At 39.2% G+C, this 20387-nt stretch overlaps 1 protein-coding gene across 1 annotated transcript; it reads left to right on the top strand.

Moving 5' to 3' along the window:
• The first annotated feature begins 942 nt into the window (after positions 1-942).
• Positions 943-18586, top strand: lnpep (leucyl/cystinyl aminopeptidase). Its single transcript, XM_063490816.1, has 22 exons — positions 943-1388; positions 3383-3477; positions 3987-4189; positions 4475-4586; positions 4686-4943; positions 5042-5232; positions 7142-7280; positions 7940-8074; positions 8220-8340; positions 8455-8606; positions 8683-8796; positions 8896-9027; positions 9170-9304; positions 11242-11402; positions 11490-11578; positions 11682-11865; positions 11971-12127; positions 13831-14015; positions 14206-14367; positions 15882-16022; positions 16101-16182; positions 16278-18586. Exons 1-22 carry the CDS (start codon positions 1361-1363, stop codon positions 16407-16409), a joined length of 3108 nt encoding a protein of 1035 aa, XP_063346886.1. The 5' UTR covers positions 943-1360; the 3' UTR covers positions 16410-18586.
• Positions 18587-20387: the final 1801 nt, after the last annotated feature.

The following is a 20387-nucleotide window of genomic DNA, read 5'->3' as shown; positions in this document are numbered from 1 at the left end:
AAAACAACAACAACAAAAACACACACATAGTCCAAAACGTGGAGCTTGTTAATGATCTGAAGGCAGTAGAACACTGTCTGTAACACACTACACTGTAATGGACTGAAATCTTGCCGTGTCTGCAAGGTCTCCCTGCTCAAGAGGGCACAGTACAGGGGACATCTAAATGATCCAGAGAAGACTTGGGGCCATTTCTGCTAAGGGTGCAGGACAACTTAACTACAATGAAGGGTTGATGGACGGCGCCATGTACTATAGAATCTGGATGAAAACCTCCTTCCCTCAGCCAGAATACTAAAGATGGGTCGTGGATGATAAAACCAAAGCAAAACATACCACCAAGTCCACAAAGGAGTGGCCAAAGAAGAAGCACATTATGATCATGCGGTGGCCTAGACAGTCTCTAGACCTCAGTCCTACAGAAAATCTGTGGAGGGAGCTGAAAAACAGCAACCAAGAACCCTAAAGGAGAGGGAGCAAACCTGGTGACCAACTCCAAAAAACATCTTACTGCTGTGCTTGTCAAGAAGGGTTTGTTATGCTTGGGATCAAATAGTCCCCTCAGTGACATGAAAATCAACTTATAACTTTTATGTGTTTTTCTTGATTATTGTTTGATATTATGTCTCTGGCCATTAAAATGAAACTATCATAAAATTTAGGCACTGGTCATCTCTTTAGAAGTCAGCAAACTTACAAAAAAATCAGCAGGGAATGAAATAATTATTTCCCCCACTTTACACAAACATGCATACACATCAAAAATAGAATATAAAAACGACCCTTGACGCTGTATTTACCATATACACGAACGTCGTCCTCTCAGGTATAGATAACCAAAAAAACCTATTTTTGTTGGGGTGCATGCATCCGTAGTGCACGTGGCCCCGCCTCCCGGTGGGAACATCCAATCAGATGTGAGTATTGTAATTTGACGGGAGGTCGTCAACAACTGATCGGAGAGGAGGAAAAGTGTCATTTGCTCGTCTGTTTGTTGTTTGCCGAGCGTTTTAGAGAGCAAGAGTAGTTCATGTGTTTTTAGCTCAAGGTGTATTAGTTAAAGACAACCGCGCCTTACTCGCTTTTTAACTTGAATACAGCTATGGGCGATAAAGTTATGGAAAGCGGCTAACGTTAGCTAACTGAATGTATTTCAGTCGGTTACAATTGTCAGAAGTTGGCTAGTTCCAGGCTAGCTACTACGTAGTTAGCTACCGCTAGTGTGGTGTCAGGGAGCCTGCGGTAGGTTGTTGCCAGCAATAAAATCATCTCGGCTGTCTAGCGTCTTTGAGAGTGCAGAGGTTTCCCAATTTTTTGATTTTTGTTTTGGACGGGACAAGATCTTTTGAGATATCTTACCATGGATTTGTTTGACAGTAACAGTTCAGGTAAGTAGACACGGGCAGAAGGTACAGTAAAAGAGCAAGCTAACAGAAGCAGGCCAGCTAATAACTGTCGGGACATTTGGCTGGGAGTGACATTCACCCGAGGACACATGCTGAGATTGACTTTTAAAAAACTGTATTAAAGCAGCTTTGTCTTTGCTGCGTAATATCCTTATTTTTACTCTCAGAATCGATCTTGTTGATTGCTGATAGTCCTACCGTGACACTTGCATTTGCATACGAGTTTCATTTCCCCATAAGCATCAATCAGTGGGCTGCTTAAATATTTTAACAGAAATAAAGACAGTGAAACACATTTCTAACAGCTTAAGAACAGAGGTTGTCTTAACACAGCACCCTATTACGTTTCAAGTTATCTGTAACAGCAAAGCAGCACTGTTTGCTCGATTTAAGTGTGCTTGGTTTGATAGCTGCTGTGTTTTCTCCTGGCGCGGAGATCTGATAAGTCACGCTCCCAGCCTCTCATATTGTTTATAACCTCTGTTATGGTCCCAGGACGTGCATTGTTTTATTAGAGCAAACAAAAGAGAGGGCTGTGTACACACTATAACAGCTCAGAGGAAAGTAGCAGCAGCAGCAAAATCACAGTAGTTTGACTTCCTGTTTTTGTGTATCTTTGCGTGTATGTGAGGAGGTTTGATTGTGACTTTGTGATTTTCTGAGACCAAACTTGTATTTCGCAATCACATTTTCATCAGATAATGATGTTAAAACGTTTACAGATTCTCCCTTCCTATAAACTTTAAACAGTGAGCCATTTTGCAGTGTGTTTTCTGTGTTTTATTACTTGGGGACACACCTGCCAAACACAGGCACATATTTAGTTGTAGTTCTGTGAGTCTGCTGTTGGGTTTGTACGTGTTTTGCATAAACAGGAAAACCCCAGTTTGCAGATAAACTGCTTTAATGTATTTACACACAGACCTGTGGGTGTTTTACATTTATCCTGCTTAATCATAACCATCATCATAACCACTTCTCTCTTCTGAGAATGTCATTTTGCTCATATGAAATATCTGTTTAACGTGTTTAGTCGGTGCTGTTCTTATAAACCCCTGTAGACCTTCCACTTTGCCCACTGCTTAGCTCCTAACCTATTAATAGATATTCATCATGCAGCAATGTGGTCCAGACAGAGAGACTGTGTCGACCCACGCTGTCATTTCAGAAACACTGTAGCGTGCACACAAGGAGCAAAATAATTCACCTCTGACATTTCTGGGCTGCTGACTTTCTTTTGGGAGTTAAAGCTCATCTTTGTTTGCTGTAGTTGTTTTTGAGTTAACACTTTAGGTGTTCAGTGTCTTTCTGTGCTTTTCCACTTGAAAACTGTTTAGGCTGTAAAACCATGAATGGACTGTGAGGCTGAAACTGCAGAGTTGCACAGTTCAGCATTTTAATACTTTAGTTATTGAATTAGGAAGTTGAACATGCCTCTGATTGTTTCAGGAATTACTGGGGGGAGAGTCTGGCTTCCAGGCAGTGACTTAAAGTTTGTAAAACAAGGCCTTCTCTTGTCATAATGCTGCATATGCAGGTTAGTTTGAGGAAATGAAGGCCTTTAAAAACTGCATGTGACATGGACCAGTGATGAGTAGTCTTTGCTTTAGCGTTTTCCTATTTGGGGACTTTCTTCACTTCTTTTCCCTGTGAAGAAGAAGTTATTCCAGGTTTGTAATGTCTGCAGTTCAGTGTTTCAACAACCTGATAAACCTGTTCTGTGTAGATAAAAGAAGCAGGAAATACTGAAGAAGGTGTACTAACGGGAAATTGCAGAAACTGTGAGCACTTTATGAAATGTGGCTTTGTGTTGAAAGCGCATTCAGTGACAACAATGCTTTTTGTGCCAGATAGTCTCTTCTGCTACTCTGTAATTCTACATAATTTATCTTTATTCTGTTACATCTCTCTCCTTTCAATCATTTCCCTTTTTTTGAGCAGCATCTGTCTGATTTCTGTTCCTCTTTGTGCTACAGAGCGTGCCAGCCTGCCGAGGAACATGATTGAGAACAGCATGTTTGAAGAAGAGCCCGATGTTGTGGATTTAGCCAAAGACTCCACAGCCTTTCCGGTATGTCAGTAGTATGGGTTGATAATGTGAGCGAATTGGGGCAAGTATTTGTAAGCTGCTTCTGTCTGACATTTAATTTTAGCATGGTGACAATGCTATCTCTTCATCATGTTAATACTGGATATGCAGTTTTAGTTTTCAGTCACCACAGTGATGCTGCATCATACAGCCTTATAGATAAAGTCTTTACACTTTCTCATTCTCTAATAGTCACCAAATCCTCTCTTAAAGCTCCTCAATCGTTTTGCATCCTTTCATTCATGATTTACATTGGAAACAGCTACAATCATTATTAAAACACATCTTCTTTCATTACCTGTTATCTGGACCCTTCTCTTACCTGATTATTGTTTCTATCATTCATTCCTCTGCACTCAGTCTCATCACCCCCTCTACGTATGACATTTTACCCCGTGCTAACTAACTTACATGGAAAGTCTATACAATGTATAGGAATCTGCATGATTTAACCAGAGGATAATAGAACCTACTGGATATGCTCTCTCCAGACGTTTCCTGCTCTTGAGCCAGATGAAGTGACATATGAACCCCGTAGTTCACGGTTACTTGTGCGAGGCCTGGGGGAAAACGACATGGATGACGATGAGGAGGACTGCGAGTCTTCAGCACGTTTGTTGGGCATGTCTTTTATGAACCGAAGCTCTGCTCACAGATCCAACTCTTCCCCTTACACCAGACAGGCACCACCAAGGTAAAGTAGGGTTTATCATATGGGATGATGTGCAGCAAGTTTACTTAAAAAAAATTTTTTTTTCTGTGGCATATAGCGCTTCATCAATAGTTTAGTATTATTATAGTATTACTGAGTATTTTTGGAAAACAAATTTTGACTTAATGAGTCAGAAGATAAAAGTACAGCATCTACAACAACATTGGTAGTCCCTGTTTGCCCAGCAGAGTTGTTAGTACTGTTGAAAAACAAATATATATTTAAAATGAGTTAGTGTAAGTAATGTTAATCTCTCTTTGATTTCAGGTCATGTTCGCGACCCTCATCACGTACCATAGTTGTATGTGTGTTATTCCTCGTGATAGTGGCCTCAATGACCATGGTACTCTACTTCCTACCTGGCTGCACCTTTACCAAAGTAAGGAAAATATTAAGTTAGTTTTCAAGAATATCAACTTTAGAGCAAAAACAGTTTTATTTTTCTCCATTGCTGACTCCAACTCTCTATCCTCTGCAGGCTGGTTGTCGTAAGCCAAACAAGACCAGTCCCATTGAGACAGTCTACCCCATCTCCACAAATGGGGAATTGTTTCCATGGGCACAGCTCCGACTCCCTCAAAGCATAAAACCTCTCAGCTATGACCTCACCCTGAACCCCGACCTCGACAAAATGACCTTCACGGGCAGAACTGTTATCAACATGTCTATACTTCACAGCACAAACCGCATTGTATTCCATGGTGCTAATCTTAACATTACCAAAGCAACCTTCAAAGTGGGTTTGAAGAGGATTTTTTGTGTTCTGAATAAATGAATAAATTATTTACTTTTTTTTTGTCTGCTAGTCTGTGACTAACACTTTCTCTCTTCCAGTTGGGTGATGGGCAGGCCAGTGATGTGACTGTACTGGAATACAAACCCAGACAGCAGTTAGCTGTTAATTTCTCAGAGGAGCTGAAAGCAGGCCAGTACTGTGTTTTGACAATGGAATATTCTGCCAACTTCTCAAACACATATGATGGTTTCTACAACAGCTCCTACACTGATAAGGATGGAAACAAAAGGTACCCCTTGCTCATTGGCTGTTTATTAGCAGGCTACTTACCACAGGCTTTTAAGGTGGCGGTAATTAAGGCATTACTTAAAAAGTTCTTATTTGTTCCAGCTGTTTTAAGTAATTATAGACTGTTTTTAATCTTCCTTTTATTTCAAAGAATCTTGAAAGACTAGTTAACTAGACTAGTTAATCAGTCAAGATTGAGAGTGCATCATAGCACTGAAACAGTATTAGTGAAGGTTATGAAACATCTTCTAATGGCCTTTGGCAATGAACCAATGAACTCATATCTGCTTTTGTCCTGTTAGACCTCAGTACAGTGTTTGCTACCACTGACCACAAGATTTTACTACAGATATTAGAACATACTGTTTGTATTAGAGGAACTGTGCTGCAGTGGTCCGAGTCATATCTGTTGGATAGATTTCCAATTAGTTAGTTGTGGAGTTCTGTGCTGGGACCAATACTTTTTACTTTATACTTGCTTCATTTAGGCAACCTTATAACAAAACACTGCATACAGTTTCATTGCTATGCAGATGACGCACAGCGTTATTTATCCATGAAGCCAGGTCATGCAAATCAACTAGTTAAATTACAGGGATGTCATAAACACATAAAGGCCTAAATTACCACTAATTTCCTACTTCTAAATTCAGATGTAACTGAGGTTATTGTACTCAGCCCTAAAAAATCTAACAGGATATTTACTTCAGATGGCCTCATAGTGTTACCTTTAGTAACACTGTGAGTCATTTTGACCAGGATATGTCCTTCAGCGTGCACATCAAGCAAATATATAGGACTGCCTTCATTCATGTGCACAATATCTTTAAAATTAGAATCATCCTGTCAGAATGATGCTGAAAAACTAGTTTATGCATTTATTACTTCTGGCTGGACTGTTGTAATGCATTGTTATCAGGCTGTCCTTAAAAGTCCACGAAAACCCTTCATTTGATTCTAAATGCTGCCGTGAGACTAGAAAGAAAGACCGTATTTCTCTTATTGGCACCAGAATTTAATTTTAAATTTTCTCCTTATATACAAAACCTTGAATAATCAGGTCCCATCTTATCTTTATGACCTCTTAGGACCATATCACCTCATTAGAGCACTTTGCTCTCAGATTCAAGGTTTAATTTAGGTTCCTACAGTTTTTAAAAGTAGAATCGGAGGCTTCATCGATCAGGTCCATGTATTTTGGAACCAGCACCCAGTTTGGACTTGAAGAGACAGACGCCCTCTCCCGCTCTACTTTTAGGTTTTAAGATTAGGTTCAAAGCTTTCTTTTTTTGATAAAGCTTACAGTCAAGCCTGGGTCAAATGACCCTGACTCATACTGTACTAAGCGTAGGCTGCTGGGGGGCTTCCCATGATGCACTGACAATTTCATCTTCACTCATTTCTTTTCACTCCCTGTGTGTTTATACACTACTAGTGCATTTAATCATTAGTACTTATAAAACTCTAGACTTTTCTCTTATAGTTTTCCTTTTGACCTGTTTCTCTCTGCTGTCTTCCATTTCCCTTCACTCTCAACTTGGAGTGGCAGATGGTTGACATTTCCCGAGCCCGATTCTGCTGGAGGTTTCTTCCTATTAAAAGGGTTTTTTTTCTTTCCTATTGTCGTCAAATGTTTGCTCACACGGGGATGTCTTGTTGGAGTTTTTTTCTAATACTGTAGGGTCTTACACTTGAAATATACTTCACATTAAGGTGACTATTGTTGTGAATTGGCGCTATATAGGAACAATTGAATTGGTTCTGCCATAAGTACAGACTATGGAGTCAGCTCATCTCATCGCCACAGTCTAACAAATGAGTGCTTTAAAAATAACAAATACAGAAAGAAAATGTTTTATGGAGTTTAAACATTTCCAGCATGGTCATGTTCATCCCCCTCTTTTCCCCAGGGTCCTAGCAGCAACACAGTTTGAGCCGCTGTCGGCCAGGAAGGCCTTCCCTTGTTTTGATGAACCAGCTTTCAAAGCTACATTCCTGATTAAAATCAGCAGAAAAAAAGCCTACATGACTCTTTCAAACATGCCCAAGGTAATTTAAAATTAATGAGTTTTGCATTATGATACTAATGGTTGAGACATTCTACTCAGTGTTTTATAAGGCTTCATTCATATGTGGTTGAATTATTTTTATTCACATTTGTTATTTTTGGCAGTATCTGACTAGATTTAAATGTGTTAAATGTGTTAAAACTGACACAAGGTTTGAATTACATTTGGTTACAGTAGCATGAGAGTTTAACATCCTAATAGAGGTTTGGTTTTTTTTAGAAGTGATACTTGTTTTTTGTACAGATGTTGAATGGTGACAATTTTAAATTAATGTCAGCTGTTACATACCTGCTTGGATGTACAAAATGAAATATGCTTTCTTCTGAGGAGGCTTACACTCCACTGTCCACTGTATTATAGAGTTCACAGAGTTTCGATTTTTTAAGATACTGGCAGTTGCAGTAAACTTACAATTGTGCTTTTGTCACTATGTAACCACAGTTTACAAAGCATAATTATAATAATATCCTGTCCTGAAGACTTTGTAATTCTTGTAACCACTATGGCTTCTCAGGTCACGGTGGGGGTACAGTCAATACTACCAGATGGTGTGCTGCACTGCTGTGTTCATCCACAATAAATCAACAATACTGATTTATTGCAGAGGACTTCAATACATCCTTGTTTTGTGTATTTCAGGCAAAATCCACAAATCTCTCCAATGGCCTTGTGCAGGATGAGTTTGAAAAGACCAGTGTTAACATGAGCACTTACCTGGTGGCCTTCATCGTTGCTGACTTCACCCCTATCACCAAAAATGTTTCAGAAACCCAGGTAAGTCTAGCAGAGAAATATTTTTCTGTTTCAGTTCAGGCTCTGCAAATATTTTTTTAAAATGTATTTTTCAGTGAGGCTGTGCTGTTGTTGACAAACTATATATATGTGTATACATATAAATACCTTTTATTGTTTGTGTTAGGTGTCAGTCTACTCTGTACCAGAGAAACATGGGCACACTGAGTATGCTCTGACCATAACCTCTAAACTGCTGGAGTTTTACAATAACTTCTTTGACATTAATTACCCTCTCAAAAAACTAGGTGAGTAAACCAATGGATATTTAATTATACACACTCTGTGCTTTATCCTTGCGTAACTGTTCTCCCACTGTCCATTTTTACACAACCCCATATGCTGTCTTTCTCTGGTGTCAGACTTGGTAGCTATTCCTGACTTCCTGGCAGGAGCCATGGAGAACTGGGGGCTAATCACTTTTCGGGAAACCACTTTGTTAGTGGGCAAAGAGTCTTCTCTCCTGGAAAAACAAGTGGTGGCTTCTGTCATAGCACATGAGCTTGCTCATCAGGTACTTTTGTTTGTGTTTGTATCTGTGAAAAGAAACAATGAATATGTTCACATGTCCAATTTTTTTTGTTTTACAGTGGTTTGGAAACCTGGTGACTATGAGATGGTGGAATGACCTGTGGCTCAACGAAGGCTTTGCCACTTACATGGAGTACATGTCACTGCAGGAAGTGTCGCCCGACCTGGAAACTGTGCGTTCTGCCATATAGCTTGCCAAATTACTCGTCATAGTTTTAAGTCAGATAATGTTATGTGCTCCTACATATGCAGTATGTCCTGTTTGTTTGCAGGGTAATTTATTCCTCTCAGTGCGGTTCAGAGCCTTAGACAAAGATGCACTAAACTCCTCGCACGCTGTGTCGACAGACGTTAATACAACAGAACAAGTAGAGGAGATGTTTGACTCTGTCTCTTATGAAAAGGTAAACTCTGACATAGAAGTACATCACATGCTGTTCATTAATTCACTTAACTTTGATTTCTAGCTGTTTATTTAAGGAAATAGTGACCCTCACATGAAGTTCTTGATAGTTTATTGTTAGTTTATTAATCTTTGTCTTCCAGGGTGCATCCATTCTTCTAATGCTGAATGCTTCCTTCCCTGGAGATCAACAGTTCAGAAAGGGTATCATTGAATATCTCAAACAGTTCAGCGGATTAAATACAGACACTGATGACCTCTGGAACAGCCTCACACAGGTATTAGTGGTGTGTATTTTATGTTCATGTATATGTGTGCTTTTGTGTTTTTACTGACACAGTGGCTGGTTATTTTTTCCCTTTGTGAAGTGTGATTGTGGCAAAATGTAGCCTTGGTAAAATCTACCATAGAGCCTGACCAATACAGTGTTTTTAAGACCAATACCAATATTTGTTGAATTAAAAATCAGATTTTTTTCTTTCTGTCACACAACACCTATTTATTTACTCATTTACACTCTCCCTAAATCTGCTTGGATCAGCTGGTTGTTGTGTTAAGAGATGTGCATGACTAACTGACTAGAAGTTCAAACGTTGCTGCTAGAAATAGGAGTTGGTTATATGTAGCATTCTTATGTTTTTTTTAAATGTAAGATATTGTCAAAGATGTTACACAACCACCAGCCACTGTCAGACTGCAGCCTTTACAGTTGGCTGCACACACCTCTCTCTGTGTCGGTGAAAGGAAATTGTAAATGAACGAGGGGAAAGTAAAACAGATGGCTGCCAGAGTGCTGCCTGCGCTTATCTGTAGTACTTTATAATAAAGCATGAGCAGCTGTAGGTTGGCTTGCCAGAATAAACTGGAGTGTAGAAGCTAGACAGAAAGAAACTGAGGCTACTGCTGCTAGTTCTGCTATGGCTAGCCAAAGGCTGTAAGTTAATCTGATATTATGCATGTTTACAACATTATACAGAATGTAGTGCCGCACCTTTAAGCAACATTTAAAATATGATTGTCTAATAAGGAACATGATTAATGGGTTCATATAGCCCTTAAAATACAAATGAAATATTTGTTTGGCCAGTGTTCAACGACCACTTAAAGTGTGCCCAGTTTTGCAGGTTTTCTAAGAAGGTTCTGACTTTTGGGCTCGTTGACTAAACAAAGTTTTTCTCTCTCGTTTAAACGGCTAGAAAATTAGTCACCAAGATGTATCCTAGTTCCAAACACCCATGTTACCAAGAAGGAAGATGCATAGTGCCCTCTGGTGAATAAACTGTGTAACACCAACACTCATAACCTGGTTAAAGAGTGTTTCTCCTGTCCCTTCTTTATTTTTTTTACTTTTCATCTATCAGCATTATACTTGCTGATACCAAAAAAGCTAATAGATAATGCCTGCTGTGCTCTAATCTACTGTAGCAGGAACTACAAGTGCTTTATCTGTACTTGCACTGTTCACGCCTTTACATATATGGAAAGATTTTGTTAGTGGATAGCATTGCAACTGTGCAAGATACAGATGATTACATATGAGTCCTGAGTAGGCTCCCTGCTTTATACCACAGTGCCACATTCTTTTTAACTGGAATTCTATTTATAACGCCTTTTGAAAATAGCCCTGTTAAATATAGGTCTGTTGTATTAAATTGTTTTCTAACTTGGTAAATGGTCTCATAATGGAGACTATTTAGAACTTCTTTTTTTAATAGATATTTGTATTCTGTTTACTCTTTGCTGAGGTATGGCAGTCAACCTATAATTCAAATGTAGCTAATATGCTCTACATGGAATAGTTCCCTTGCATGTTCTCTTGCTTATTCCCTTTTGATGGCAGAGCACAAGACAGACACAAAGACTATATAATTGTGACAAGAGTGTTTCAACCTAATGACCTCAGTTAAAGTTGATGCTTCCATCTGCTTAGTCATCTTATTGTCTGCCACAATGCTAACAACCTTAAAAGTCTCTCATAGTTTAGAGTTTATCTTTGATCTGTTCATCAAAGAGATGTTTTTGGATAGATTGTGTGAGTAGTGTACACTTTGTTGCGATTTGGATACTAGAAATTGTAATTGTTTCCACAAATTTTGAGAATATAGCGGCAAAATTTGAGTCCACTTCCACACTATTTCTCATGTGTGGGGGGAAAAAATGAAATTGTGACATTTGGCTGCACACACAGATCAAATATTCCCCTTCCTATCCTCAGACCGATAAGTCCACGCACCACATGAATGTATCGCAGATGATGACATCATGGACATCACAGAAAGGCTTCCCACTGGTCACTGTAAACCTCATGGGAAACCAGGTGACACTCACACAGGAGCACTTCTTGCTCACATCTGACAATACCACGCATACGTCAAGGTGTGTTACACATTACCACACAGACAGACACACACACACAGATCATAAGGACACCACCGTGCTAACTGTACTGTGCACTCTGTTTAGCTTGTGGAATATTCCAGTGACGTACGTGAACGACAGCTGTAGTCTGGCCCCCGAGTGCAGACAGGTTTTCACTCTGAAAAATAAATCAGGTAAAAGACTAAAACAGAAACCTATTCTGATTGTCCTTGGCTGAGCTGCTCTCGAATGAAAAGTTTTAAGTGTATTCATGTGTTTGTTTGTTTGTATTTTCAGACACATTTAAGCTGTCAAAAAATGTAACATGGCTGAAGTTGAACTACAAAAATACAGGCTTCTACATAGTGGACTACGGAAAGGATGGCTGGTCTGCTCTTACTAAAGCTTTGAAGACAAATGTCAGCGTTCTTACATACGAGGACCGTGCTTCACTTATACATAACATCTTTGCTCTCTCCAGGTATCAAAGTCTTTTAATTGTATTCAGTGATTAAAGTCTTTTTTTCAGTTCTTCTGCTTCATTTTGATGCTCCGCTGTTCCTCGTTTGTCCCGTGTCGTCACTAGATTGGGACGTGTGCCCTTCCGGCAGGTCCTCAATCTGCAGGATTATTTCTCAGCGGAAACTGAGACTTCTCCTGTGACGGAGGCCCTTTTGCAGTTCAATAATATCTACCGACAGCTTGAAAAAAGACAGGAGTCTAATCTTGCATCCCGCATGAAGGTATTGAACTCACACCCAAGAAATTAGATTTCCAGTAAAGACAGAATTTTTAAAGTTTTGCTTCTGACTCCCAAATAATGTTTTGTTTTGTTTTGTTTGTTTGTTTTTAAAATCAAACCACCAAGATGTGATTGAAGTGCAGACTTGAATCTTTGATTCAGGGGGATTGATTTAAAAAAAACAGCTGTACATTAGCTGTTTAGGAATTATAGCTATTCTTAGACACACAGTTTTAAATTTAATGGTAGTTTTCAATATTTGGCTAAAAGTCCTTTGCAGTCCTGCCTGAAGTCTAGGACTCACAGGTATCCCCAGTTGGTGTGTTTTCTCCCTTAAGATGTTCTGCTAAGCCTTTGCTTCAGCCGCTGCTTATTTGTGGGTCTCTCTGGCTTCTTTTTCAGTTTGACTGAAAAGTTGCTCTATTTGATTGAGATCAGGTGACTGACTTGGCCATTGAAGAATGTCTCATTTTTCTTGGACTGATTTTGCAATGTACTTTGGTTTGTCATCCATTTATACTGTGAAGAGTTTTCTGATCAGTTTTGCCACATTTGTCTGGATCTGAGCAGAGAGTATAACCCTGTACACTTCACAATTCCTCCTGCTTCTTCCATCAGCAGTCACATCAACAGTAAACACGAGTGACCTGGTTCCACTGGGAGCCATACATGCCCATGCCATAACGTTGCTTCCATGATGTTTGGCCGATAATGTGGCATTCTCCCATATTTTTTCTCTTCCCATTATTCTGGTACAAGTTAATTTGGGTTTCAGATTTTTTTCAGAAGTGTATAAGCAGAGCAATCATTTCAAGAAGTCGTCTCTTAAATCGTAGACGTTGACAATGATACTTGTACCTCCTTGAGTGTGTTCTTGACTTGGTTAGTGTTTGTGAAGTTGTTGTTCTGAACCATGGAAATACTGCTGTCACCATGCACTTTAGGTGCTGTTGTTGCAGAGTTGTTCAGCGCATTTATTCTTTTTAAGAATTAACCAGATTCACCAGAATCTCTCTGAAAGGTTTATTTATTCTGGCCTCCATCACTTGGTATCTCCTTGGTCCTCATTTTTAAAATTACCATGGAAAAAAAATATGAAATTTAAATTGAATGGACTTGTGATATTCTGATACTATGCCTGCTTCATTTGTCAGTAACGTTTGAAGTAACAAGCGAACACACCTCACCTGGCCATTGTCAGTAAATTGTCCAATTAATTTTTAGCCTCTAAAACACTTCAACCAGATTTTGGTGGTTTTATTTAAAATCCAGTTTTTTTGCGTACACCTACAAACTTTAAGTGCTTGCACACAGTGTTGAAGGTTGTCAGTATGACTTCAAGATGAGGTTATTTTGATAAGAAAGTAATAATAGCAGTAAAAGTAGTTTAAAAGTTTGATTGGTAAGAGTTAAGAATTTACAGTGTCATGACTTAAACAAAACAGCAAGTATTACCTTCTTCAATTTCACTATTAACCTACAGCTGTTCTCATTACTATTTTTTTTTTTTAACATCATGTTACGTGATAAAACTTTGATTTACTAAAAAAAAAAATCTGACTTTGATTTGACACTTAACACATAACGTATCTTTGATAAGGTCAGAGCATGTCTTTTCTTTTTCTAGTTCATTTGAGTTTTGGCTTTATCATGCTAATGAATGTGTTTTGTTTTGGGGGGTTTTTTTGGTTTGTTTTTTGACAGAATTTTATTATGAAGACATTTCATAATCTGACGGCCGAACAAACGTGGGAAGAAGAGGAGAATGTGTCCAAACAGGAGCTGCGCTCCGCTCTGCTGGAGATGGCCTGTAGTCTGAATGAAGAAAACTGCATCCAACTGGCCACGTCCCTGTTCAAAAAGTACATGGAGTCCAATGGTACCCTCAGGTACGTCCAGAGCACAAGAAACATTTCATTTTCTTACTCTGCTTCGTTTCAAACTGGTAACAGGGTGAACAGTATTACTCAAACATCATTTTAGAAATGGAAGGTGATGGGACCTAATGGAATCAGAAAATTGGAATTGAGTAGCAAGACAAAAGTAAAAGTCTGTTTCTTTTTGTATTTATTGTCGTAGGATTCCTGGTGATCTGCAGCAGACTGTATTTACAGTGGCTGGCCAGTCTGATGAAACCTGGGACGCTCTTTTCGACATGTATGTGCATGCCACGTATGATTCTGAGAAGCGGAAAATGCTAAAGGGCCTAGCATCCACTCAGAACCCACAACGTTTAGTACAGTAAGTGTTTTTGTTTTTGCATTTGTTAATTATGCGCTTTTTAAACAAAGTCAGTTTAAACTTCTGAAAATTTCACCACTTCCCAAAAAAGTTCATCTGCAAGTCAAAGTCCTGCGATGCCATTAAAATGACTACACTTGGTTCCACCAGAGCAAATGTTTGACATACTCAAGGTCTCACAGTTACTCATCTTGTCAGTGCTGTAGTTATATTACTGTAGTTTACATGTAAAATTTGTTACTGACCCTGCTAAGTATTTATAGTTTGTTTTTTTTGTTTTCTGGCATAAGCAGTCTTGCTGTTTACTGACTCAGCAGGTGGAAAACTGTTATTAAATTACTTCAAACTTATTCTGCGTTTGGGGCATCATAATGATGATGATGATCTAAATAAATTGATCTTCAATAAGTTGATTAGACTGTATTTTGGGGATGCTAGATTATGTTAGAATGTAGCTGATGTCCATCCATTTATTTCCATCCATGCGTGTGTGAATAAACAGCAGCCTAAGCAGAGAAGTACAGACCTTGCTCCACCAGCTCTTCTGGTATAAACTCAGTTGCTCCCAGATGTAATCTCTCCAGCATGTCCTTGGTCTGCCCCAGGGGCTCTTCCTGGTAGGACAGACACAAAACATCTCATCCAAAAGGGGCCCAGAAGGGATCCTAGTCACCTCTGCTGGCATCTTTCAAAACAGAGGAGTAGCAGCTCTACACTGAGTCCTGTCTCTAAGGAAGAGCCCAGACAGCCTTCGAAGAAAGATAATTTCTGCTGCTTGCATCTGTCTCATTCTTTTGGTCACTACTCAGAGCTCTCACTCATAGGTGAGAGTAGGGACGTAGATCATAGATTGATGTGATTGGTAATTGCAGCGTCTGCTAGACTGCAGACATTGCCCCAGTCTGCTTGTACATCTGCAGTTATTTATCATGGATATTTAACAAGTCATGGAAATATCGTTATTATAAGTTGAGATTTGTGTATTTGAAGTTATTTGTTTTAAAACCTGTTAATATAACAGTTATAAACCTTTGAGATGTACGGCAGTGGTCTCAAACATGTGTGTCAAACACCAAAGGGTTCAATTCGGCCCACTGGATGGCTTTACAGTAAAATCATTAACTACCCTGAATTTTCAATAGAATGTATTGTTAAGACTTTTGTGATAAGATCAGCATTAGTATACAGGAGTGAAAGTATAAAAAAATGTTTCTAGATTTCAACAAGAAGTTAGCATATGAAGATTTTGTGCATTTTCACTGTGATCTGTGAATAGTAATGACCACAGATGTCCCAGTTATTTTGAAGTAATACTATGTTCTGTTTTCTGGCACATTTTTAAGGGAGAGCGGCAAAGAGTGTTACAATTTGGTTTATGGCTTCAGTTTTTTAAAATTCTGCTCTATCCCAACTTAAAGCTTTCAAAATGTACTTCTTTATACTAAAGATTGTGTGATTCCCATTGCTGTGTGGTTACAATCAGGGTCATTTTGACACTTTTGGTTTCTTTCTAGGATTCTGTCGTTCGGTCTGAGGGGAAGTCACATTCAGACTCAGGAGTTGCCTTTGGTCATCAGCACTATGTGTCAGAGCTTTGCTGGTTGTTTGTTTGCCTGGGACTTCATACAAGAGAACTGGGACCGCCTCATAGAGAAGTAAGTTAGTCTGAGAGTTTCCCCTGGTAAAGCATTTTGAGATAATTTCACCTGAAAATTTTGTCTTTTTGGCTGCAGGTTCCCCATTGGCTCCTTTGCCATCCAGACAATCATTAAATCTGTTACCTCCCAGTCCTCCACACAGGCACAACTTAATAAAGTATGTCCTTAAGTCATTTCTTATGAGAATGCATTTGTTTGAGTCTCAGTGTACTTGTTTCCTGAGCTGAGCTTGTGTATTTTGATGTCTTACAGGTGCAGGCTTTCTTCTCCGGTCTGAAGGAGCGTGGCTCTCAGATGAGGAGCGTACAGGAAGCTTTAGAAACCATCAAGCTGAATCAGCGCTGGATGGACAGGAACCTCCCTACACTCCGAAGATGGCTGTAACAGCCATCTTCGCTCCTCCAAGTAGTTCCTCCAAGTCTCCACCCCAGTCACAAGCAACTGGGTTGTTTCTTTGAGACAACAACAGTATTTGCACTATCTTAGGACTGTGTCCTTTACCTCCCCTCATCCAGACCAGAGCGCTGATCAGTGGTTGTGCTCTAGCTGGTTGGACAGGTTGTTTTAATTTTTGAGATTGGTCCTGTAAGTTGTACATGATAGCTCAGGGTGGCTCTGATTGTGTGTGCGTGTGTGTGTGAGATTGTGACAGGGCGTCGTCAGATGCAACACACACTCATATGTTTTATGCTGTTGACCAAACCTCTTCCACAGTTCTCATCTAAACCTCACCCCTGAGCAGACAATCATGCTTTCACCCACACTCCTTTGGCCCAACCACCTCTCAGGCACCTTTCATCGTGAGCTGTAAAACGGCCACTTTAAAACAAACTCAATAGTATGATTAATGTCAATATTACTGTGTATGTGAAGATGCAGCTGTCAGGGATTCCTCAGCAATGATGAATTTAAATGAATGTTACTTGATAGATGGGATTATCCTTAGAGTTAAACTAACCACGGGTCTTTTTGTTGGAAAAGTATCTGCCTGTCAGCCTGTACTAATTATTCATGCGATCCCAAGTGTTTGCTATACTAGTCATGGTTGGGCTACAAGATTTGTTCGTTGATGAGTAGATTCCAGTGTGTTGGTATTGAATGAATGTACTGAAAAAAACTTCCCACTGTGTACTGTAGATGATGTACAGAAAATAGTGCAGGTTTAAAATAATAGCCATTGTGTCTTAGGTGAGAGCAGGCAGTGCACACTGGAGCTAAACATTCATTTCTTCCTTCCTTTCTTTCTCCCCCAACCGTAATCCCAGCCAAGCTTTAATCAACAGACTTTTTTTTTTCTTTTCTTTTTAAATTTGGATTACTTGCCTGCAGTGAAGTCACTTTACAGACTCACTCTTTGGCTCCATGCGCTTGTAAAGTTGTAATTATAGTGTAAATATGCTTAACCCCAAAGCCTTTTCCCTTGCAGTTTTGGATGTACTGTTTTAAGCATCTTAACTTTAAACATTTTAAAAATTTGCTTTCGTGTGTGTGTGTGTGTGTGTGTGTGTGTGTGTGTGTGTGTGTGTCGTGTAAAGAGGAACTGTACACATCTACCTGATAAGGAGTCTTGGTCAAAGCGTTTTACTGCATCTCTTCATTTGAGACAACACCTGGAGGTCATTTGCTCATGAATGTTGTGTTTTTAAGGGCTAATGTGCATATTTAAGTATCCAAAGTATACAGAAGAACAATCCATGTTGATAGTTTGCTCAGTAAGCTGTTACTTGTCAACCAAAAATAGGAATGCACAAAGTTTAAAATTGGTCCAGTGTTAACCACCTGTGTATGTTCGCTATTTATTGAGTGTCTTGAGATAACTCCTCCAGTTTTGCAACAAGATGTTATTTAAGTACAGCTGTACCCTCAGCCAAAGTGGTACTTATTCAGTCGATTGCTTGCCATGATTGGCAGGTGAAATGTGATCATCATTACATTCAGGAGGCCTGCATCTCCTTTTTTTGGTGGTCATAATATTGTTTGTTCCATTAATTTAAAAAGAAAAAAAAAACCCACAAAGAAAACAATGTCCAAAACAGTAGTACAGACTGTTGTTACGAAGGCATCTGTGCACAGTTGCTGGTAATGGTGGTCTTTTTTTATTTCAGAGAATGCAACTATTCCTGTGAATGGGTGAGAACGCCGGTGTATGCAGCACTGTGAAGAACTGAGATGGTACCGATTTGGTTACTTTACCAGTAAAGTTTCCCTCTTTATTTATTCCATTATGTCTATAATGACTTTACAGAAATATTTTGGAATCCTTGCATTTTTATCCTCCTGCTGATTTTGGCTCATTTTCCATTGTCTGTTTAGAAAGGCCTTACCGTCTTGTTACATCAGCCGGAGAGTTTGATTTTCATGTCTCATTTTCTGTCAGAGTCCTGGCAATCATAGTATGTGATGATAGGGCTGCAGTAGAGGACCACATGTGCAGTTAACCCAGTCAGACTGTCTTTGTTTTTGTTGCACATTAATGAAATGCTGTAGATGCTTTTATCATTTTGTTGCTCTTCATGTGAATAAAAATATAAATAATAAAGGGTTTTTTTCTTCCTCCAAAAGGTTTGAATATTTTATATGCTGCTCAAAAACGTTAAAGAAACACTTAGAAAACACATCAGATCTCAGTGGTTAAAAAGAAAAACATGCTGGATATCTATGCAGATATGGACTGGGTAATGTGTTAGTAATGAAAGGATACCAAATCATTACATAAAGTCAAACAACCAAAACCAAATGATACTTAGAAGTTTTTATGACAATCGAGTGCTTGTATGCACGCCTGAAAACATTTGGGCATGATCCTAATGGGACAATAGATGTTGTTCTAGGGAATCTCGATCTCGACCAGAGCTCCAGATTGGATGGACCAAAACATATTCCTCAGGCGTTCTGTCAGATTTCAGGCAGGCATGGGGACAATGGTATTAATTCCTTCATCCTCCAGTAACTGCTTACTTATACTCTCACCACATGAGGCTGGCCATTGTCATGTAGGGTCTGACAGTGGGGTCCAAGGATTTCATCCTGAAACCTAATAGCAGACAGGGTGCCGGTGCCTAGCCTGCAGAGGTCTGTGCATCCCTCTGTGGATACGCCTCTTCAGACCATCACTGACAGCCGTAGTGAATTTAATTAAAGTAACTATGAAATAAGCTTGCACCATTGAGTCTTACGTACATGATTTAGGTAAAAGAGAATCTAACAGTTTAGGGTTATGTAGGGACAGATCCAAATAGAATATAAAATCACACTAAAGCTCGCTCAGTATTAAGAAAAGTATAAGATCTGTTTACAGTCAAACTTAAAGTCTGCCCAGCGACCAGGAAGGGTTTGTGGATGAGCAGAACATTGATCTAATTGGTTTCTGAGTCAGTGCATGTTCTCTGATGTACAGACGAATGGCAGTATGAAAACAGCAGGCACTAGAGCAGCCTGGAAACCTGGAAGCTTTAAACAACCGAAAGTCATCAATGATACTTCTCTGCTGCACCACCAGAGGCCATCATAGCTCTGCTGTTAATGTTTCTACTGGCCCTAATTCATGCTCTTGCAGCCCAAGATTGATTGATTGGTGGTACTGACTATGTTTGGATGTATTCATGTAAAACCCAGATGCCCAATCCTTACAGTGGGAAGGTAAAGCAGGACTATTTGGTTGTTTGGCTCCATGTATAAAATAATTGGCATAAATCCAGCCATTCAAACTTGTCATTTTTTATTTTCAATCAAGCATTCATTGAGACCTTAGTGTCCCTTGTATATCGATATACTGTGTGATACTGATTGAACTGGATAGGTCCCAAACTTGCAAGTTATAGGTATTTTTTGATTTTAGGGTAGTATAATGAACACGTGAAATGGGGGTTTGACAGTGTACCCAATTTGATAGGATTGATGTTAATCAGGTCACATGACTGTAAAATCTGCATACCTACAGTGCTTGTATGTGTTGAAGCTACTAGTGTTCCAGTTTGTTCTCTATACAGCAGTACTCATACCACAAATGAAAAGAAGCTTACGTGTTTTAAACAAAACAGCTATTACTGCAAAGTTTTAGATTTGAAGTACTTCTGTGTTATACAGTCATGGTTAAAAATAAAATGCAGCTTATGTCATTTTTGTGGTTTTATATATCAGAACATAATGAAAAATCATCCATCCATTCCCAGGTCTAAAAATTAGACAAATGAAGTTTCAGGTGAACACATGTCACACACTTTGTCATTATTTCCATCCAGCCAGCCAACAAGCCCAAAGACACAAAAAACTAAGGGCACCCAGTTGTTTAGTGGCTTGTAAAACCATTTTTGGCAGCAATTACTTGTAGTAATTGTTTTCTGCATGACTTTGTCAGAGTCT

This window comes from Pelmatolapia mariae, linkage group LG12, assembly GCF_036321145.2.
Source record: "Pelmatolapia mariae isolate MD_Pm_ZW linkage group LG12, Pm_UMD_F_2, whole genome shotgun sequence".
NCBI lineage: Eukaryota > Metazoa > Chordata > Actinopteri > Cichliformes > Cichlidae > Pelmatolapia > Pelmatolapia mariae.
Note: the sequence above shows the minus strand (reverse complement) of the source record. Positions and strands in the feature narration are given on the sequence as shown.